This window comes from Apteryx rowi, unplaced genomic scaffold (assembly GCF_003343035.1).
Source record: "Apteryx rowi isolate R43461 unplaced genomic scaffold, aptRow1 scaffold_30, whole genome shotgun sequence".
Lineage (NCBI taxonomy): Eukaryota > Metazoa > Chordata > Aves > Apterygiformes > Apterygidae > Apteryx > Apteryx rowi.
In genome coordinates this window covers 106,056-129,437 of record NW_020449419.1, presented here as the reverse complement: position 1 = coordinate 129,437, position 23,382 = coordinate 106,056, and the positions used below count along the sequence as shown (strand labels likewise).

Sequence of the window (23,382 nt, the reverse complement as noted above, 5' to 3'; positions counted from 1 at the left end):
GTTGTCAATACTTTGTCATGTACAACATAACAGATTCTAAAAGCTCTCTTTATTTTCCAATAGGCTGGTGTTTGGGATGCTGTATCCTGCATATTCCTCGTACAAAGCTGTGAAGACAAAAAATGTGAAGGAATATGTAAGTTGCGTTCCTCTTAATTGCTTAATTAAATGCTTCTGCTGAGATGCAACTGTGAAATTATCATTATGCAGTGCAATAAATCATATGAAAGCTTGATATGACTTTGTCAGTATTAGATACAAAAACTGTGGAAGCACAGTGGCAATTCTGAACTTTGTGTTTGAAATGCTAAAGTTAAGGTTTCTCAGACTTGTCATATACTTCATTGAAATGTGTCCAATATGTTATGCCTTATTAAATACTACAGTTGTTTAGTTTTTTTCCTACATACATACCTTAAATAGTACTGTTTGCATTTCACAGTGCCCAAAGTAATGCACTGTTGGGGAACAAGAGGGTCCGCAATTCTACCAATGCCTGTCATATAAACAATGAGAAATTTGTTCTCAGTGAACACTTGAGCAGTAGCAGCAGTTTAACTATTATTGTATAGAGCTCAACAGGGGATACAAAAATTACATGAGAAAAGGATAACTCTGCGTAATCTATCATTTTTTGGAGAGGAGGAAATACGTAACCTGGAAAGGGAAAGATCTGCATACAAAGATGTGGAAGAAAGAAGCAGAACAAACAGAAGAGTAAGGTGGAAAAAAAAATACAACTACTGCGGTTTAGAATTAATGTGTTAATTTGCTTACTTTTCAATGTGAGCAATGATGATTACCCCAAGAACGATATGCAATGGCAGTCACAAGGAGCTTTGGTCACCGAGTTGCTCCTTTGTCTTAAGGGATAGCCTGACTTGATTTTTGGCAACTAACCTATACTTTCTTCTGAAACTCRTTCTGAATTTGGCTATCTGACTCAGGACACGGAGTCAATACCATCAGTTATGTTAACTAAGCAGCTGTAGCTGTTGCCTAATGCTGCTTCCCTGATGTGTGATGACTTTGTTCTGTACTTGCTTGTAGTAATAGAATGCAGTAGCTGTTGCTCTCTTTGTAGATCTTTCACTTTGTCTGGTCACCCCCTCTAGGCCCCAAAGTGGGCATCCTGTTTGTACTACTTTTGGCTTCTGTACTTGGCTGATTAGAGCTTATTTATGCACATACAGTTAGTGCCTGCCAGAGTGAAGCTTCTGGGGGAAAAATTCCTCATAAATAAGAGGAGTTTCCTCTATCTCATAGTTACTTCACCCTGTCTGGGAAGTATATAATATGAAGAATTTATGATCCCCTCCCTCCCTCCCTCCAGAGATCTATAGGGTCAATAAGAGGATAGTGGTTTTGAACTTCATATATGAAGTCACTTCTAACTTAAGACTATGACTGCCTCTTAAAGTATGTTTTCTAGAAAAAGAAAAGTAATGTTGTTCCTAGAATGCTGAGATGTTGACACTTACCTCAAGTGTCTGGTTAGCTGTGACATGGCTGATTTTCTTGGACACCTTTTAGAGATGCCTGTCACTAATGCAAGACCCTTAATAGGGCCTGTAATCGTATTTTACAATTGTGTATTTTAATTTAGTTTGAAAAACACTGCTCTTCAGTCACCTGTGGTCCTTGACCAGTTCCTGAATCTGCAGTTGCATACAAAATGTTCATGGGGCCAAGATAAATGAGGTGTATCACATTGTTCTTAAACCCTCCTTAGCTGTCTGAGCATGACTCCATGACTTTTCCAAAGGCAGGGGATAGCAGCGATTGCTCAGTGAATTACCAGTCCATTGCTGGTTGATGTTGAGTGTCCAGTGACGTCTTAGGGAAGATCCATGGTTGGAATCTGGTGTTCTCAGCTGGGTCATTTTCTTTTGCAGCAAGGGTGTAGGTTAATGGCAGCCTTCAAAATGGTACAGCTCTACTGCCAGTCATGTGCTCAAGCACAACTTCCTTTTCAGGGCTACGTGTGGCTCACAGCCATCTGTTTTTGCTWGCCTGATTGCAAATGTTTTATAATGGGTGAAGTTCTGGACTTGGCCACTGCTTCCACCAGTGGAAAGAATTGTACAGACACCTTGATTTGCTGTGTAGGTCACGACACAAAAACGTTTAAAGATTATTTCTGAAAATAAATAATTCTGTGGTTTTTGCTGCTGGTTTTATTAGTTTAGAAGACTTATGGACTCGGGGTGTAGAAATTAGGATCTGTGCCTTTTGAGGAGGCTTATTTGTTCCTGTAGTTACCTGGTTCTAGTGGAGTTGACTTAGATCTTTGAGGAGAAGGGTTTTTCCAGATTATGGATCCCCCCCACGCACACTATTAAACTAAGTGCCTGTAATAAGCATCTGAAACGAAATTTAAAGTCTGAACAACCAGTCTTCTCAAATCTTGGCTTCAAAATCCTGACTTGAAAGGGTGCGCTTCAGCCAAAACCAATAAAGGAGAAGAGTGTAACACTTGGATGGTAGAAAAGTAGCCCAACAAAACAAATCTGTAATCACCCTTTTCAACATAAAAAGCAAAACCTAATCAAACCTAATTCTGTCTCTAAGAGTTGAGTTGTTGATGGTCTTCTGGGCAGCGATAAATATTTAATATGACCTCCTTGCAACTTTTTTTTTCCCCCCTGCTTTGACCTGGTCTAAAAACCACTCTGAGTCACTCAGGTTCACTTGTAAAGGATACTTTGGCACATAACGTATTGCTCGTACTAAATATGACTTGGACCTGTTCTTTGAGAATCTTTGCCCAGACCTTAGCAAGGCTCCTGGCTGATGCCAGGCACCCTTCTGCTGGATGTCCTCCTGCAGACCATTTTCCCCTAACAGTCTGAGGGGAAAATCCTGTTCTCTACTCTTGCTCCTAACTGGATAAGTAGATGTTGATTAAAGAATGAGTAGCATGGGTATAATATTGAAATGTAATAAATAATATGTAACCACCTAATGTATAACATGATGGGGTGAGGGTGGATGTTAGCTTTATTTTTTACTCAGGTGTGGCCTCTGGTTCACAGAAGGGTCACCAGTCTAAATATCACATGGCCTGTCAGAGATGACTTCAGCTGTTGTATACATTTGTTTTAGCTTATTCAAGCCTAAAATATCTAAATCCTCTGAGTGACTGAAGTGAAGAATGTCATCACATGACTGAGTTTCTTTTCAAATTGAAATGCAGAAAACTATTTAAGATAAATGGGTCTCAAGTTGTGACAAAGAAAGTGGTTTGAAAGCATAATGCACAGCTATGAAATAGGCAGCAGTACAGCGTGAGGTCTTGAGTACTTACATGAGTTCACTTCAAAGAAAGATTGCTTTAAAAGTATAGAATAAATTTGAGCAACATTCTGTGTAGAAAACTGTGTAGTCGACCTTTTGAAAGAGTAATGTGAAATTAGGACCTGAATTAATGTCTAGCGAATGCAGTGTTTAATACTTTGAGTATAGGCCAAAAGAATTAGTAACTTGTATATTGCAAATGAAACAAAGCTATTGCATCTGGTTGCAGGTGACATCTTTTACTGTTTTGTTTTTTTTTAATGCCGATAGCATTGGAATTTTTTTAAATATGTTGATTTAATGTGTAATAACTGGAAAAACACAGTGGTGGTTTGCACCAATCTATTTTGGAAATATGCTGCTTTTGGCTACTGGTCTTATAGAGAAAACAAATGCATGGAACTACTTCTGCAGTCTTTATTCTGAAAGATGCAATCAGTTTAGGACCCCAAATTTGAACAGATGTTCAAGAAAAATGAAATAGAAAATAGGACTAAATAATTGGCTAATTAAATCTAAGAGCATCATCTGTTCTCAAAACAGTGATGTACAGTATAAATCTTAATGCCTTGGGGGGGCAGGGGTGTATCTGTCTCCAAGACACTTAGATGTGAGTTTTTTATTAACAAGAATGTTGTGGTTCTTGGCATAAGAATAGAATTACAAAGTTCCATGAAAATGCTTTTGTCTTGCCTTGCCCCAGTGTCTCACTGCAAACCATAGCTGAATAATGTATGTTGTGAAAGCAAAGGCTACCTGCCTTTACTAATGCTGAATATTTGAGTATGCTATAGATGAACGGATGGGTGTGGAAAAGAGTGAAATATAGTTTAGCACTATAGTGGAAGTTATACTTCATACTTGCAATAATCTACTGACTGTCTTTGCAGGGTATTTTTTTTTCTTATTGCTAAAGCTTTCTAGAGGTAGAATCAGAAGACAGACTAGGTGAGGTTGTGACCCTGATGACCCAGCCGTTTCACTTAGCTTGTTGCAGCTGCCACCAGTTCTTCTTACCACTGAAAAATACCCTCTGGGATCTTTATATAATTTCACTTGAAAGCCACTTGATACAGACTGAGATGTTGGTGAATGTCTTGCTTTGACAGCTATGCACTGATGGACCGTAAAGTGTATTGTGTATTCTATAAAAAGGTGAAATTAAAGTTCTTACTGAAGACAGTGTTTTAATTTTCAGGTTCGCTGGATGATGTATTGGATTGTGTTTGCTCTCTATACAGTTACTGAAACAATAACTGACCTAACAGTCTCTTGGTAAGTCTGCTTTTTTTATTAACTTTGGATGTAACTATACTTGTTTCTGGGGTTCTTTGATTTGTACTGATTTAATTTTTATAAAGAAGTTGCTCTTGTAGATAGCTTTTCACAGATAAAGCTCTCGGAATGTACGTAAAGAATAGCACCTGTTTACAAAATTGCTGTACACGATAATTCTCTGTAAGTAGGGACTATAAAACCGCTACCTTTGCTATAGAATCTGAATAGGAGAATGGAGTTCTTGAATGGAATTCTTAAATGGATGAATTATGTGGGTTTTTTTGTGCAGGATTGTATAAAGCAAAGCAGGTTTGTTACCCATTTCCATTTTTTTAGATGACATATTAAATTCAAAAATTAAATTCATAGATAACTTGCATACTTTTTGTCTTGTGTAACTTCTGGTAAGTGAGGAACTTTGTGCTAACATTTGATCGTCTTTTTTTGCAAAGGCCTCTTCTTACTGGTGAATTAGTGTGCATTTTCTTATTGCAGTTGTTGATACTGTGCAACTTTTAACTTGTCTGTAGGTTTCCACTGTATTATGAACTGAAGATTGCTTTTGTTATTTGGCTCCTTTCCCCATATACAAGAGGGGCAAGTTTAATCTACAGAAAACTTCTCCATCCTCTGCTTTCCTCTAAAGAAAGGGTAAGAAAACTTCTCATATACTTAATGCCTAATGTGGAAATACCATATGCTGGTAAGCTTAACCTGGTCATAAAACTTCTCGGGATGAACAATGTTGTTGACTCTCCTGGTGTGCAAACTGAAAAGAGATGAGGAGAGACTTTTTTCTGAGGCGTAAGGGAGGACCAGTCGACAACAGAAAACAGCCAAAGTAGCTTTAGCTTTAGCCAGAGGATGACAGGGCCACAGACTTGCTTAGCTGTCTTTCAGTATTCTGTTTGGATTTGTGGGAATAGCGATTAGCAAAAGTGTGCCAGCTACCCTGAAGAATCTCACGGTACAGAGAGCGGTATTCATACCCGCCAGTGCTGGGCCTGGCCTCTATTAGGCAAATGATGCAATTGACATGATTACTGCTGATACGGACAAGGGACATATCTTGACCTGATGAAGGCTGAATTGCAAACAGTTTGCAACTTCATAAGCCAAAGGGATTTTTCTCCATAGTCTGCTAGCTATTGTGAACTACCTTGAAGCCTTTATCTCCAGCTCCAGGTATTCAGTATGCGGGAGACAAATAGCATGACTGTATTGCCCTTGGTACTGAACTATGTCAAAGCTCTGGCTTCCGTGAGCCAACTCTACCTTTCCAAGAAGCTTTTCAGTTTCATCTTGAGCATATTTGTTTTTGAACAATTTTTGTCTCAAGTTAAGCTTATTCTCGATGAAGGACTTGTTATGTAGCTGCAGTGTCTTTGAGTCAGACATAGGTGATTTACAATCAATTTTACTTTCTTGCTTGACCAGACTTGACATTTTTTTTAAAATGGGAGGGTATATGCAAATGAAATACTATATCAGGATACAAAAGCAAGAGTAGTTATCCTTTTACTTATTTTAAAGATTTCTTCAGTCTTCCCAGTATTATTATCCATCAATAAACGGGGGTAACATGATTCTCATACATGAAGCCCTTTCAGACTTGAATTTGTTCTGCTTTTGCTTTTAGGAGATTGATGAATACATTGTGCAAGCCAAAGAAAGAGGCTATGAGACCATGGTGAATTTTGGAAGGCAAGGGTTGAATTTGGCAGCAACTGCTGCAGTGACAGCAGCTGTAAAGGTAACTCTTTACTTGCATTAACTGCTTTTGTCCCTGATACACTTATTGAGCAGTGTAATGGAATTGAGGATTTGCCCTTCCTGAATGAAGAGATTAATTCTGCAAGTGTATTGAAAACATGGAACACAATTTAAAGGCCTCAGCACTGTAGTCCTCTTCATACTATGTCTATTTGTTTAAAATGGCTTGTACTTATTTCTTGGATGATGGGGATCAGTTTACTATAATTCAAAAGATACCATGCAGTTTTCTATGCAGGCTGTTAGTAAAGATGACCATTGTTTCTCTTCTGTCTCTGTTGTGCTTTCCTGTTGGTAAACAAAGTATTTATAGGATTTCTGGCTTCCTTCTGCTGTTTTCCTCCAATCAACTTGAGGTAACTGCATATATGAAGTAAGGCATGAAAGATTACTACCACAGATAAAAGTTGTATTGACCCAATTAACTTGTTTGCAACTTGTTGATTGAAATATTAAATTAATGCACTGAGCATAAGCTTGCATATTGCTGTTTAGCATACTCTTGGTTTGTCTTTTATCTTCCATTAAACTCCAAAGTGAAGTAATCTGTGGTTGTTCCTGATCTGAGTTCCTACAGAACTCATGATCTTCAGTTGAATTTCAGGTGGTTCTAGATCAAGGAAAACAAATTATAAGTTCATATCAAAGCTTTTAAGCAACTAGTGACCAGCCAAAAGGAGTAGAACTGACTAGCATAATGACTCCTTTGTAATGTGTGTCCTACCTAATACTCCATTTAAAATGAAACAAAAAAAGTAGTGTGAGGAGAAGGACGCTTATGTTCCAGTTAAGTGATAGTTTCAAGACTGTCAGGACTAATTTCCTCCTGGAAATAAATGAAAGTGTTGTGTTCATAGTAACAGGACTGAAAACTTGAAAGCTGTTAATGGCTGCCATGAAGCAATGTAGAGATCTTAGGCTGTCACAGTTAAGTAAGTACAGTTAGTATTTAACTTAAATTCTTATGCTTGTGTATGAGCTTCTTGTTTTATAAATCAAAGGCATTTTTAAGAACTGCATTTTCAAATGCTATTTCAAAAGGAAGATTTGGAAAAAGTCATGCATATTTTGTTTGTGCACTTTCTCTCTAAAAATTTATGTGGGTAGTAGTTTGAAAATAACAATTCTGTTTAAAATATGTACGTAACTAGCTTGAAATATTGAAAGTGTGCTTCAGTTTGGTCACTAGTGTGTGTGCGTGTGTGTGTTTATTATTATTATTATTATTATTCAAGTTCTGAGTATTGCCTTAAGGCATGAAATAATTTAGAATGCAGTAGAGTGCACCTCCAGAGGAATAATAGTATCCAGCATGAAAATAGGTCACTTACAACAAAACAAACAAACAAAAAAACCTCACCAAACCCTAAAACTCAAAGTATGCTGTTGGGAAAAACTGAGAACTGTGCTATTCTAAATGCTAAAAATGCTAATTTTTTGCCGAACAGCAATAGTAACATACCACAGTACGCACCTGTAATGATACTTATGCTCTGTGTGTTTTCTCCCATGTCTGGCTGGCTAAGGTTGGATGTTTCCCTCTTAATCTTTATAGTGCTACAGAACTATTGTAAAATAAATAACATGCATATCTCCTCCCACTTTCTTCTGAAGTAATGAATAACTTTTGCCCAAATGTCCATGTTTGGATTTCATTGCTATTCAGCTGTGACTGGCAAGATGCCTGCTCTGTTTGTTAAAACTTGTTAAACATGCTCATGAATATTTGTACAGAATTAGTTCAGTGCAGATGAGACACTTGGGCAAAACAACCACCACAATACCAAATACCTAAAATAGACATGATTTCTAAAGAGTATGAAAGAGGAGACTCTCAGAAAAATCTTTATTTTGGCATGTTAAACCTCTCTTCAGTTGGTCATTCCAAAAAGCTGAGCGTGACTGCTCTGTGCAAGCAAATGGAGACAATGCATGTGTTCTTGATTTTGTTCCCTATTTTTCAAGAGCTGACTGCTGCCTCCAGCAGGTGAAAAGATTATCCCTTCAGCATGAGGTGGTGGAGTATGCTATAGGATTTCAGGAATGGAATCCTATTAGTGGAAACAGTTCTGATGGGAAAGAGACACACTTGACACACTTTCATCACTTCTTCTTTTTTTTTTTTTCTCGGATGGAGCAGGCATGCTTATTCTGACATGCTGGATCTCAAATTAGRAGCTGAGACTGTGGGAGGCAAGTGTGAGAGGAGGTCCAAAGAAAGCTTCTGTTTACTAAAGTGTCCAAGCAAAGGACGCTAGGATCTCTGCCTAAGCTGACTTTAGAAGGGTGGTAAAATTGCCTGGAAGMTCTCTGGAATATTTACAAGATCAAAAGTGGGGAAAAAACAGTTTTCTCCAAGGGCTGTCAAAGGAATGAGGGATTAGTGTTGAAAGGCTACTTGGCTGAGTAGGGGAGGCAGGAGCAGACAGGTACACCCTTGGTCTGTCCACTGAAATCTGTCATAGATTTAAACCTGCTCCGTTGTAGTTAAGTTGAAATGTAATTGGCAGGAGTAATGGCTTCTGGTTTGTGTTCCTGTACTGGTGTTTTTTGGCTGGTATTGTCCACTGTTCATGTAAAATGCATCTCCAAACAATACCTTTCACTCAAAAAGTTGCTTTTTCCTTTTTAAACAGTTGTTACCTGGTTTGCCTGCCCTGACTCTGTTGGTTGATGTGTACCACTTGAAATTCTGTGTTTCAAAATCTGCCAAATAGCATATATTAAAAAAATTGTGTTGCTATCATGTTTGTAAAGAAAACACATCTTTCTAAAATGCTAAATTCAGGGTACTTAGAGATGAAGTACACTCTAGGTTGACCTTTACAGTTTGGTAATTAAAATAAAACAAAACTTTCTTTAGGGTATAAAAGACTCATTAAAGGGATCTTGTTGCTAATATGAAATTTGTTGGAGCTCTTTCAGCTCAACTGTATATGGATTTCCTGGAATTTATGCCCACAATGCAAGTTCCACTAATGTCTTGTATTTTGAAGCATTTGCTTTCCAGATCCTTGAAGACGTGAGTTGCCTGTACATTCTGATTTTTGTCAACACTTGAGGCTACTAGAGAAAACTAGTTCCAACACTTGTGGGAAAACTAGCAAATTAAGCTGTGAAATACGTTATCCTCTTATACAAGGCCACATAACTATTGTTCACTTAAAAATATTAATTTTTTAAAAGCTACTTTTTGAGGGCACATGTTTCTCTATGCCTTCTTGTCATTCTGAATCTGCTACCTCTTTGCTGATTGATACTGTTCATCTTCCCTTTTTTCCAATTTAGTGCGTGATCTTGCAGCCAGCTGTGGCCTATAGCCGGTATCACTGTTAGCAGCTCACTTCACCAGCTATATTGCTTTCATTCCTCCCTGCTGGGACCCTCTGGCATGGTGCGGAGGTCATTCACGAGACAGCCGTCCCCTCTCCAGACTGCAAGGGAACAGGAGCGGCCCCCCTGTCGGCTGGGGATCCAGGGAGAACAGCTGGGAATGCGGGCGCTGCACATGGCAGCTCTGGGGCCAGGAGGCTCCCGGCAGCTCTGTGCGCACGGAGGCTGTGCGGAGCTTGTTCCACTGAAGGCAGGCAGCTTTGGTCAGTGATCCAGGCAACTGAAGGGATGCAAGTCCAATTTCAACAAAAGCTGACTCCCCGAGACAGATGCACTGTGTGGTGTCTGTTTACAACTTCCATGGGTTAAGTATATAGACTGTAAAAATACACCTTCAAGAGCAAAGTAGAGAAGGGCATTCTGTGTATGAGGGTCAGCTGAAGAGACTGCCTACTAATAACTTCCTAGTGTCAGAGTAGTCTCAAAAAGCAATCCATTTAAGTAGGCTATATCTACTTAAAACTAGATCTAGAAATCTGTTACAGCTTACAAACCAGTGCTCCAGATTTCTCACTGGTCATGAATGTGGTCTCTGAAGTATATTTAATGTGTTTCAGGAAATACTGTTGAAAAAATAAGCAGACTCATTTTTTAATACTTAAGTTTCTGTTGTCTTAAATAGCACACCGCAATTCATCACTTTTCAACATTCGTTTACATTCAAACATGGGCACCAAAGTTGTTCTCTACGTCTTTGCCTGTGTTGTAATTGTAGATATCTGTCTCGGTCTGCTATTATGATATGGTCTAGTTGGCAGCCTCTGGGCTGGATCCAGCCCACAGTGTCCCTTTCCTACTGGTAGGAATTATAGAAATAACTGGACACCAGTGCAGGTGCATAGCCTGGCTTGGAGCTAGAGGGGAGCTGCGACTGTTCCTGCTCCCTCCACACAAGCAGTGCCTCGGGTGGCTGTGTGCGTGGCTGAGGCAGAGCTGATAGCTGCTGCCGCACCCCCAGGGTAAGCGTGGGAGCAGGAGATCTCYCTTCAGCCCCATCTGCGATTGGACTGCTGTCTTCTGTTTTGCAGGCAAACATCTTGCTTTCAAGCTGTGGCCAGTAACTCTCTGAACTTTCTAAACAAGATATGAAAATTCTCAATACGTAATATTCTATATGTGAACATTGCTCTTGCATTTCCTGTAGCAGAAGGTGCTTAATATTTTTCAGACAGGCTTTCATTCTGAGCTGCACCTAATCCACATCTTCATGAAAAGCTGAGTTTCAACAAAGCAGTTCTCTGTTTCTTCTGGGTGTTGGTGGTGGAATAACCTTCCCTAAACTTATACAATATGCGTTCTAGGAGCTCGGTGGTTTGTAAAAACTTGAAACTTGTCCCCTACTTTGACTTCTACTGAACGTCCCTGCATAGTCTGTCTTGATTTGGCTAGACTGGATCTTGCTAGGGGTGGGATGGAGATTTAGAGATTGCATCCAGGTAGGAGGAGACTGGGGGAGTATCGGCATAAGATAGTATAATGTGTGACCCTGGCTATGCAGTACAGCAGTGGATGTAAAGCCCCCATACCTATTGTGACTCTGTCAGGCATGTGTGCTGCATCTTATTAGTATATGTTTTTTTTTTTTTCAAACTTGTTAATATTTGTTGCATGTATAACTTGAGTGAAACTTTCCATCTTGGCAAGTACTCTTGGAACGAAGGTGCCATGTGTTATGTCCTCTTTGAATGAGGTAGTGTTCCACAAGGGCTCTCGCCTCACTAGCTGGGCAGTTTGGTTTAGGGCACAGTGTTATTCTATGGCACATAGTCTGACTTTTTTCCTTCGGAAGTGAAATTCAGTATGCAAAAGCTGTGTTGAAAAAATAAGGCTGAACATTCCCAACTAGGATCTAATCCCTTGCATCTCCAGTGAGGAATAGTGAATATAGGCTTGTAACTTGAATTCTTCCTAGCACATTAAATATTATAATCTTAATTGCATTATGCTATGCAGTTTCCATATGATTATCTCTGTCATACATCACATGATGAACAGACTCGCTAGGCAACTATTAAGCAAGTGTGTTTTAGCTGTACCTTGTTTAGGGCTAAATCCAGCTTCTGTTGCTATGTTATAGTAGATTCCCTCCAGTTCTAAAGCAAATGGAGTTGTGCTGAATTTATATGGATTCTGCTGAGAACTGAATGGATCCATTTCATGTATTGATCACTGTTCAGTGACTGAGACTGGGCTCCACTAGCATCTCTTCCAGCAGTGTGTGCAGACTGAACAACAGTCTTTGCATTGCAACAAATACTGTAAGCTGGTATTTGCTGTCAAAAGAAGCAGTCCTGTCTCTTCATGTTTTCGTGTGTCCTCACAGCTGGGTGTTAGTTCTCAAGCGTAGTTGATTTCTGATTCAGTTTAAAATGTAAATGCTTTTTCATGCAAGAATGGGAGTAGCAGGATGCCTATTGTAGTGACAGACTGGCCTTAAGTTCATTTAAAGTATTTGTGGAGCTAAAGTCAGTTACAAAGCAGAGAGTTGTTGAATAAGCCGTTTCAGGAAATAAAACTAACTTCAGAACTCCTAGCATATTTTATGCACAGACTGTGCAGTGTCAACAATACTTTGTAACTCAAAGCCAAAAACTGCAGTTGTGTTGAGAACTGTCAGTCTTCCTGCACGTGTGTAGGAAGAACTAGAAAAATGAAGGCTTCTGCTTCCCTCATTAGGAACCCTTTCTTAAGTGTTTAGTTGCAATGTATGACTGACGTAAGAATTAAATTACATTGTTCTTGCCTGTGTAGAACACACTCTCAATTTTATGTGTTGGGTTAATGACTAGTCATTAGAAAATGAGTATTTGGTTTCAGCCACTCCCCCACCCCTTGTGCAAGCTTAAGGAGTATCACTCCACTCTCTGCACTCTACATGGTTATTTTTAACATGGATGAATTTAGTGTGCTGGCCTTCCATCTGCAAACAGTTGTTGGCACCAGAACGGTAACAAATGTCTGGGGCCAGTGGCGCAAGAACTGCCTTAGGCTGATGCTGTTGCTGAGAAAGGTGTGTGGAATTGTACCCAAACAGACTTCTGCTACTGTTAGCTAGTGGAGGAATGAGGAATTTTACTCTAATACTTAATTTTTAAGAATGAAATCAAATCTTGAAGCCTTGTTCAAGGTGGGATTCATGCACAAGGGCAGTCAACCTTCCTCTGAAATTGTGATTTTTGCTTCGTATGCCCAAGAGGGAAGAATTAAATGTTATTTTAACATGACATTGAGTAATGTACTTGTTCTTCAGGTTGCTTCATACAGTAGGTTAATCTTCAATACTTAATAGTAAGATCGGATGCAAGATGAAAGAAATGCTTACAAAACCTCTTTCCAAAGGGAGACTTTCTACGTCCTCCATGTAGAAGAGATGTAGGCAAAGATGATAAGGAATACTAATGTTCAAATATGAAATTATCCTTGTATGTAGTATTAGATTTGGGGGTTTTATTATGTCAGTGAAGATACCTTAGTAAGAGAACCTGTTAGCCTGTAGTCCAGACAGAGCCTCTTTGGTTTATGGTTTCAAGTTTCTGTCAGAGCTTTTGTAGTGCTGCCAGTTTTTTAGTTATTTGGGTTAATGTTACATTGTATTTTTAATGCTATTTTTCTTTCTTATGCATATTCAAATTTGTGGAATGCAAAATGTAAAATTGCGGAGATCTTTATCTTCAACCACTTTTTTTTTTAGATGGAAGTGTTAAAACCACTGTCATGTTACCTAGCATTGCTTCAGAAATATGACATTCAAAGTGAATTGAGCATATCTGATGGATTTTGTAGTTTTAAATGTTTTTTTCCCCCGCCCAGAAAGCCTTTATTTGCTAAGATTACAGGAGTGAAATGAGACATTAGTAATGAAACTCTGAATTTATCCTTAACTTTTTCCCCCATGAGTAATGTGTAGCTAAGCTTGGGTAAAAGCAATACTTAAAGCAAGTGTAAATTTACTGCATGCCTATGTTCAGTGAATTTTGTAATGCAACAAGAAAGAATGGGTGTAACCATCTTAACCCAGCTTGAACAGTGAAGTCAAAAACATCTCTGTTTTCAAAGATACTCTTGTATTTCAGAGTCAAGGTGCGATAACTGAGAAACTGAGAAGTTTCAGTATGCATGACTTGACTACTATACAAGGAGATGAGCCAGTGGGACAGAGACCCTTTCAAACATTGCCAGAAACAAAAAAGAAAACCAGAGCCTCTGCAAGTGAGTCTCCAGGTAAGTGTCTGTATAAAAATAAAGGATTTTGTTTTTAGCTATAAAAAAAGTGCCTGAAAGACAAAAATGGGGAAGAAGAGGAATACATTCTCTGTCTAAAAATGGTAAAGGCTCCAAAGGATTCCTGCACATTGGAACAGAGTTGATTTGAGCAGGACACATTACATCAGTTAAGAAATACCTCCAAAACAACTTTCTTCCCACAGCCGCTAACAGTGTAGCCAACCGTGCTCATTACTCCTATCTTTGGCAATTGGCAAGAAGAATTACTAGCCAAAGTAAAGCTTAATGATGGGAAGGTGATAGGAAGAATGAAAGCATTAAGCTGTCATAGTAGACTGCACATCAACACTCAAAAGATGATGTGTAGCGACCAATGTTTCTGCAGAAATCTTTCTTTATTAAAGCACTGTACTCTTGAGTCTCTGCTGCTTAAAAAAAGGCTTCAGCAGATATCTGTCAATCAGCAGATATCTGTCAATTGTCCCTTTTTAAATTGAGAGGCTACAAAATCTAAAGTGGTTGGTATTTCTTAAAAAAGCCTTTGTTCGTTGGCTGTTTTTCCTCCCTCTCCTCCCCCTTCCCCCCACCTTGTTTTAGTTAAGCCTCTTGCTTCTTTACACCTCTCTATTTTGGGGAGCAGTGGTGGTTGTGGAGTATGAAGAATTTCAGGAATCGAATGGTAGCCCACAGTGGTTCTGAGGAATAAATGGCCACATGGATAGCCCAAAGTTCAATTGCTAATTGAGCCCAGGAGGTGTCCTGTGCAGGTCAGCGTAAAGACGGGTACTGGCCAGAGGAAAAGCCCATGAATTTGCAGAGTTGCATACAGATGATGTCATTGCAGAGCATTAGTTATTTACTTGAAATAACTTGAAAATGCTCAAAGTTCCATTTTCAATAAAAATTATTTAGCTTCAGATTATGCTGCATAAATAACCTGTAATTATGAGATTCAGTCTCTCATGTCAAAATGCTTTGTTAGAACTAGTTTAACTTTCTTGATCGTTTCTACTTCTGGACCCAAATCTACTAGACTTTTCTAGTTCTTTTGGGATTGCTTCAGCATTAGGGGTATTAAAAAAAGGGGGGGGGGAGAGGGTGGAAAGAGTTGTGAGGACTATGAAGCAAGGTTTGGTTGCATTTAGCAGACTTAAATCTGAGCTAGAAGCTCCTGTATGAACCAGTTGGAAAGACCTAGCTGTAGAAAGACTGACCTGCTAGTATAATTGTTGTAAAAAAGGCAAATGGGAACTTGATGCATCAGAAGAGCTGTCACAAGTAGAGATGAAGTGTGCGACTTCACGCATCCCTAGAAAGATACTGTTTGGAATACAGCATGTGATTCAAATCTTCCATGTTTAAGAAGGATGAATTGAAGCCGTATTAGAGGCACAAACAGTTTGCTCTAGAATGGCAAAGGAGGCAAGTCTGCCTCAAATAGATGTAGGGTAGGTGACCTTGATTCTAAACTTAGAAAAAGAAGCTGAAAAGGGGAGTTTGAGGGAATAAATGACTGGAAGAAAGAGTCTGCTTAAGCCTAAAGGAAGTGCTGGCTTAAGTTGTCTTGGTTTTGGAGTCTGAAAGATGTCCCTAAGTGTTGGAGCCTGTAGGTTCTGGAATGGCTTTCTAAATGGAGGCCTGGATACAAAAACCAGACCCCTCTGGAGAACCTTATGATATGTCTGTGATGGGAGACTGGGCTTTCATGACCCTGAAGATCTTTCCAGCACATGTTTTTTAAGCAGTTTGCACCCTCTAGTGAGAGTCTTTGGTAATAATCTTGATCCTAGTTTGCAGGGTTTAAACTACCCTTAAAATAACAGTTCAACATTGTATCTATCTGAAATGAACTTCGATATTAAATATATGTACAGAAGTACATGAATATGAGGAAAGAGATTCATGTATCTAAAAAACTAGTTCTAGATCCTAAATTATAAGTGTGAAATGAACTCTGGCAGTAAATTGGAGAAATAAAGTAGAAAGGTTAGGATTGGTTCCTTGGGGAGGAGGAAGAGTGGAGAACAAGAAGGTTGGGGGAAGAAACATAATCAGTTGGTGTTAATTAAGCTTGTATGGAATTGGAAAGTAAATAATGAAGAACACCATGTTCTTGTTCTTGCTTTTAGACTTCCTAGTTTTCATCTTACATTTCATCTAATGTCTCTTCTGGGACTCGAGACGTGCTACTAAAAAATAAATTCAGAAAGCACAGATACGTGATACTTCCAAAGTGAGAAATAACATGAAACTTGGAACTATTTCATTATTTTGAAGGCTGCTGTGAACTTGCCATGAATACAGTATTTTGCGTTAATCCTAAACTACAATAACTTAAGCTCTTCCAAGTAAACATGAAATTGCATTCCAGTTGCTAGGATATGTCAGTGATTTTTTTCATTTGGGGTGAGTCCTCTGTGGATGGAAAAACAATATAGAATTTTTAATGGGAACAGTAATGGGAATGGTGATGGGAAGGGGGGAGGAAACTAAAATTGGGCAACTGGAAACCTTCTGAGGTGTTCATAATTTTGAGGTAGTAAAACTCTGAAGGAAAGAATAATCAAGTAAATATATTAAAGTCAAGTGTAAAATACAGAGTGATACACTGACATTTCTCTGACCTTCTTAATGCTGAGTTTTATTTTTTAAAGTATGTAGTAAGTTCAAATTTTATAATAGGGATGGTGGAAGGTAAGTCTCCCATTTAGTCGCTTTTACCTGTAAAGGTAGAACTTCCCCATAATATATTGTAAGTTGTCAGGATGTGAAGAGGTAGTTACTGTTCAGATTGGTCTCAGTGCCAGTGTTAATGCATTTATTAGTGACTGTGGAAGACTGTAGGATGCACAAAATCTAGAGATCGGAATTGAGGGTTTTCATCTACATGTGCACAGTGTTGTTTTTTATAGAATAGCCTTCAAACAGCATTGTGGCAAAAAACTTAAGTACTTCTCAATGACCAATATGGCTTTTCCAGCTCAATATGAAGCAAAAGCTAACAGATTGATGCTTTAATTTTTGGCAATTTAAGGGACCATTGCATTACATACCTGTAGAATTAAATGGCTTGTGCTCCACAAATTACAGAATGCATTGCTCCTGGTAGACTAGATGCCTTCTTTTTTTTCCTTTTTTTCCCCCTTCCAAACAGCTGGCAGACTGATACATTCTTTAGATAAATACAGGATGTGTATTAAAGATGAAACTCATGGCTTTTATTAGAAATCTAAAAGTTAGTTATTTCCTATTAAACACTTTTATCCAACTGCTTTTTAAAGGTTACAAAATTCCACTCGAAAAAAATCCTGGAGATGATAAAACAGATGAAGATGTGGAGGGGACACATTCAGAAGATGAGATGTTTGCTCAGAGAGGCCTTCGAAGGTCTCAAAGCATGAAATCTGTGAAAACTATTAAAGGCCGTAAAGAGGCAAGTATAATTTACTTAAGTATTGAGTTTGTTTAACAATGTACCTTGATGCTTTTAATAATGCAGGAATTTAAAGTATTTTTCCCTCATCTTAGAGGGTTTATCAACAATAACTGGGTTGTAGAATGTCAAATGGAGGATGGAAGTATGTGATAATATCGGGACTTGGAGCTCTTGTACTTTGGGRTGCTTAATACGTGTGTGTGGGAAAAATTAACTATGTGGAGGAAAAAGGGAGGAGGAGATGAAATAGATCTGTGCTTGTGATGTTAATACTGGCACCTCCAAGCCCAGATTCCAGGATTTGCTTGCCTTGGGAGGGGGTGTAGGTGGTAATGTTGTCATCTGCATTTGAGTGTCTTAGTTGTGCGCGCTTGGATATCTGCTGTTTAATGGATGAAAGATGATTAGGAATTTTTGGTTCCCACAGACATTTTGTGCTATCACATTGCCTGCTTTCACTTATAACCCACAAAGAAGTTTCTATGTAGAAATCGGAGTCCTTTGTATATACATGTGTCACAAAATTAAAGATTCTTCAGAATAAATGTTTATGGAATCTCCCAAGAGCTCTTACGTAATTCTGAGAAAACAGTTGAGACTTTCCTTTCATATCCAATTTTACTGAAGATGCATCTCTGCCATAGCTAGGTTATCTTATTGAATATGTGAAATGCCTGAAGCATGTTAAAAGACAATTTACTGAATTGCAGTAGTGGAAAGTTAAATAATATTTCTGTGTGCAGTGATCTTAACTTTTTGTTAAGTTCTGATTTTTTTTTTTTTCCTTCTCAGATACGATATGGATCACTGAAATACAGAGTAAAGAAGAGACCTACAGTGTATTTTTGAGTGTACTGCACAATGCCTGCAAGACAAACTGCTGTATTATAATAACTTGACTTCAGTACATCAAGTGTTAAAGATCTGTGTATATAATGAATATGTATGAATAGATATGGGTGGACTTGGTTTTTATGAGCCTGTTGGATAAAGTATTCCTTTGCTTTTCTGTAATTGCTTATTGTTTAGACATCAATCTGGCCAAGCTATAATATGAATTTCAGCACTCATTAGATAAGAATTAAATGAGTGAAAATAGCCTGGCTTTTTCCAGAGGTACTAACAGACCCAAATAATTGAAGTCCAATTGAATTAGCAGAGGCTGTAAGTATTTGGAACTCATGAAATCAAACCCAGTGTCCCCTAGTTTACATGGAAAGATAGGAATACTTTAAATATTTTTCTGAGCTACAATTCCTGAAAAGGCCTATATGTAACTTAAAAATGCACTGTTTAAAAGACAGTGGATGAAGGTGAGGAAGGAAGAGGAAAGACCAGACAGATCTGGTATATCCTTAAGATCTTCCCTCATCGTATTTCTAAGCTTGAGAAACTTGCATAAGACTAATAGGTGCAAACTGGGGGTACATGTAGCACTTTATGCAAAACTATGTAGTTTTGCACATTTTTACTAATTTACAGCTGTACATGTCATTTTAGTGACTTTTTAGGTAGGTTAGAATTTTATCTTTTGAATGCCAGCAAACCATTTATTTCATAGTCCTCTTTTAATTTATCTCTATTTGCTTAAGTACACCTAAGATGCTGTAGATAACTGCTACTAACACTTAACATTATCAGGTGCCTTTCTGTGTGTTACAGGGCTGCAGGGTTTTTTGTCTGTGGTGTTCCCCTCCCTGCCCCCTCTTCAGCTAGAGAGAGGTAACATGACTTACAAAGTCAGTTTTTGATTAAAATTGTGGTAAGTGAAACTTGTAGCAATTCCAGTGATAGGCCTCAGGAATCTGAGCAGCCTATCAGCTCTGTAATGGAAGTCATGCTGACATGAAGGCATGTATGATAGACTCTTCAGGCCATAGATTGTTTTTGCTCTGGATTACTTTAGGAATATATGAATATATATATATATATGTATGTGTGTATATATATATTTATAGAGTGTGTATATTTCATATCATACAGGGGTTCTAAAATTGGCTGTGTAGTATTTTCTGCTGCTGCTAAACTTATTACTAAAATATTTACATATAAATAGCTTTTTCTAACTGTTTTCTGATTGTCAGCCATGCCACAGCCTAGTGTCCCATGTCATAAATATTTGCACAGTAAGATTAATTTTGGAATGTCATTCAAGGCAGGGACTTGTCAAAATGACCTTTCGAGGTCCCTTTTGGTTCTATTTTCTGTAATTCTCAGAGGTAGACTAATTTTTAGTTTTCTGTGTGACTATTTCTACTGTGGATTGGGCAGGGGGAAGCCCCCACTTTTTGTAGATAGTATTTTATTACTTGGCATTGGCAGACATGGTGTTACTTTTCTTTAAAGGAAAATGGTATGTGATCTCTCTTATCCTTGGATCTTGGACACCAATCCTTAGACCTTCCTCCACATATGGCAGTCATCCACAAGCCTGCTGCAGCGCTTTTAAACATTTTCTTAAGGCTTGAGTCTGCTGCAGTTCTTTTGCTTCATATTTTTATAGCTATAGCAAGTTCACTGCTGGTCGACTCTTAATGGCCTGTTACTGTGGACCAGCATCTGAAGTAGTCTTCTGCGGCCATCCGTGGGCCAGGGTTTGAATAGCATGGATGAAAATGCAGCTGGTCTGTACTGGCATCATGTTACTGACTTGCTATAGTAGGCATTTGTAAGTCAAGTGCAGAGTTTGGGACAAATTTAACAATATTGATGATACAGTGCTTTTAGTGTGCCAAGGAAGTTAAATGCTTTAGTAAGAAGTTGCAACATTCCATATGTGACTAAAAGGCCAAAGTTTGTATTATTTTTCTACAAGACAGAGTAACATACCAGAAGACAGGAAGCCTGCTCTCTCCCGAATGAGTATAGTGCAAAAACGCTATCCTCTAACCAAAACTGGTTTGTGATCTAGCTTTGTAAGGAGCTGTTTATGCACATTTGTATTTGGGAATTGGTACTTGCTGCTCTCAGATTACTTTGCTAGTCTCACTGTCTGGTATTTGAAGACACTGGGTAGGACTTGGTGTGATTTTGTAGCCCAGTAGACTTGTACAGCGCTGCATTTCTGATTTCTCTGTCCCTCTGCATTCTGTACTGAGTTTTATCCCCTCTTTGGTAGTAAAATCAACTTGTAACAGCAATCTTTGTGGGCTTTGGAGGAGCCGTTGATGGGGAAGGCAGCCTCCATGGGGTATGGTTCATCACTTGTGCTCCAGGAATGCTTGTGCTTCCCATCTGTTTTTCTGAATGTAGGAAACCTATAGATAGGGTAAGGCTGTCTGTGTGCTTTGGTATGTAGGAAGTTAGGAGAAGATGAGGCTTTTGTATTTGCATCTTCCTCCTCCTTGAAAATGAGAATAATCTGGGTTTTGGATATAATCTCTAATTCCTTATTCTCCAGTTAAGCATCCTTCTCAAGCACTTGCTGGTGCATCTTGCACTAACTCATAATGTTTGTTTGGCTTTTTTTGGTAAGCATGGCAATAAAATTGTAAATTTTTATAGGTCAGAATCCTGTATGAAGGAGCAGGGTAAGTCCTTCTTTCAGAAGGACTTTCAGAACCTGTTGCAGGTTCATGTAGATGCTGTTCCAGGGGGTGTACTCCTTACACAATTCAAGGGCTCAAGATCATTTGAACAGAAATTTAGAAATTTGAAGAGAAATTTGGAGCCTAACCACCACAATCATGGTTATTAAGTTGCTGTAYGTGCTGTTACGTATGGGAGGCTATTGCCTCTGACAAACATGACTTGCTAATTAAGTAGTGACAAAGGCGAAATTAACACTTTTCTATCATGATGCAAACTTTAAAATTCATGGTTAGTTCCCCAGTTAAGGTTTTTCAAAGCAGTACAAGGTATTTAACCACATCTTTCAACTGAGTAGTAACAGGCCAGTTTAATGAGCCAGCTAGCAACTTTGTCAGCAATATCATTCTCTTGTGAATACAAAATGTAGTAGGTCAAAACCTTAATCAAAAAAGTTGATGTAAAGGTTGAAATATTTTTAATCACTCATCTTTTTTTAGTATATTGTATATAGCTTATTTCTCCAATCTGTTCCTTTGCTTTCTCTGTTCTAATGCCACATTGCACTGCAGAGCTTATACTACATTATGGTAGGACATGACTTTCTTGGTTTGGTTTCATTGCACAGGAAATATTGTTGGAAATGGCTTGATGTAAATTCACTGCACTAATGAATAGGTTCTAATTTGTTTTCCCCTCTCCCTCTGCCCAATGGTTCAACTTCTGGAAAAGTAAACTCTCCTTTTTCCTGAGACATGCATGGAACTAAGAATGCTGGCAGTGTATTATTTATGATAATTACTGCTTGTGTATAAACGTATTTATGTTCTCTCAGCTAACACTGTCTTAAGTGATAAAACTTTGTGTTTTCCTAGCTGTTTTTTCAGTCTAATGTCCTACTGTAAAGCTTTTCCCTGACAGCTTGATTCTTGGTTGTTGTTGAATTTATCCTGTAACTGGTTGACTCTTGGTATCTCAAACTTTTTTCCTTGCTGTTCACTGTCAACAGATGCTTGACAGGGCACAATAGCATGACTTGCTTTCATCCAAATGTTATGTATTTCTCTTTGCTTGTTGGATTTAGGTTTTTTTTTTAATATTATATACTCTTTTAAACTTTGTGTATAGGGAATATTCAAACTTTTTTGCTTTAGCAGCTGCAAAAGTGATCTAYGTAGCTCTTGCCAGTAAACTTCTCAAAAATGTTAAACAAAGATCAAAATTTGACTTGGATTTATTTTGTTTTTTAGAATTTAAAATAGATAGTTCATGTCAAATTATGTAATCTTATGAGTGAAGCATTTCCTGAGAACTGACTGATTGCCACCAACAGAACTGGTAATATAGTTAGAGAATAAAAGCTTCCATAGAGATTAAAGGTACTTAGAACATGCATTTCTTGTTAAATCATATGATGGTTTCAAGCCTTTCCAACATGTCTAACTGACTCTTGATTTCTTAGCAAGAACTTGCTGTACGCTTTAAAATATACAGTTTGAGACAAGGATTAAATTGATGGTCTCAGTTGCAAATAAAGGCCAGACTCTGATTACAAAGTAATTGCCAATATTAGCTACTTAATGCTAATTAGTTTGTTACCTGAAAGTAACTGAATATTATGCCAGATATATTTTGTGAATTATAATGAATTTTAAAATGAGCAGGAAGTAATTTGGTTAAATAGAATGGTGAAGTAAATACTAGATGCATTTAACATTTATTGTTCATGACAAAAGATGTGTTTTATTTTTGGTGTTGCTTTTATCAATGGGAAGCTGGTATTTTTAAGTATTTTTCTACAGAAATGTGTATGTGTAAAGGCAATACTTTAACATTTTTCAAGGACTCCTGTTTTTAAATGCTACAGACCAGAGACTGTCTGTATTTAGACTAAAGTTAGTAGCTTTAAAAAAAAAGTAAGCTTTAATTTTTATATTGTAACAATAACTTGCTGTCAACTTGTTTACATATTTGTAGGAGGGAAAGCTTCATTATGCATTGACTTATCTTGATTCTGTCTTTAATAAATGCTGCTTTGAGCAGGATGCAGTGGATATTTTATTATCTGAATGATGACTTACAAACTAGTTACTTCCTGTAACTCGTATTTTATTATTATGACTCCTGTACTGAAACAGTCTATCTGAATTTTGAAGAGACTTCTAAAAATGTTTGAAGAATGACTAAACTGTCATTGAGATTTTTGTCATGGAGCCTGATGTTGATTTACACTTAAATGAAACCTACCCTGCTAAAGGTAACTTAAATGCAATAGTTTTACCTGTTTGATTAGATGTTTTGCTGAGAGTAAAGTCAAAGTAGGATGCTTAATCCCCCAAAAGAACAAAGGTTCTTGGGGAATTCCTGGAATTCTTTTTAAAAAAACAAAACAAAAAAAATTCTGTTGTATTCTCAGGTAAGCCAGAGAAGGGTGGTGAATGGGTAAACTCAGG

The 23,382-nt window shown here is 38.0% G+C and overlaps 1 protein-coding gene across 2 annotated transcripts in view; it reads left to right on the top strand.

The window, feature by feature from the left end:
- The window catches only part of REEP3 (receptor accessory protein 3), a 42,492-nt gene extending 19,509 nt beyond the window's left edge, over positions 1–22,983 (top strand). For both annotated transcript variants that reach the window (XM_026069933.1, XM_026069932.1), the window contains 7 exons: positions 64–136; positions 4,496–4,572; positions 5,106–5,226; positions 6,215–6,328; positions 13,815–13,962; positions 17,247–17,398; positions 18,194–22,983. In XM_026069933.1, the coding sequence (XP_025925718.1) occupies positions 77–136; positions 4,496–4,572; positions 5,106–5,226; positions 6,215–6,328; positions 13,815–13,962; positions 17,247–17,398; positions 18,194–18,250 (729 nt within the window). In that variant the 5' untranslated portion in view covers positions 64–76 and the 3' untranslated portion in view covers positions 18,251–22,983. The remainder of the gene's footprint in view (positions 1–63; positions 137–4,495; positions 4,573–5,105; positions 5,227–6,214; positions 6,329–13,814; positions 13,963–17,246; positions 17,399–18,193) is intronic.
- Positions 22,984–23,382: the final 399 nt, after the last annotated feature.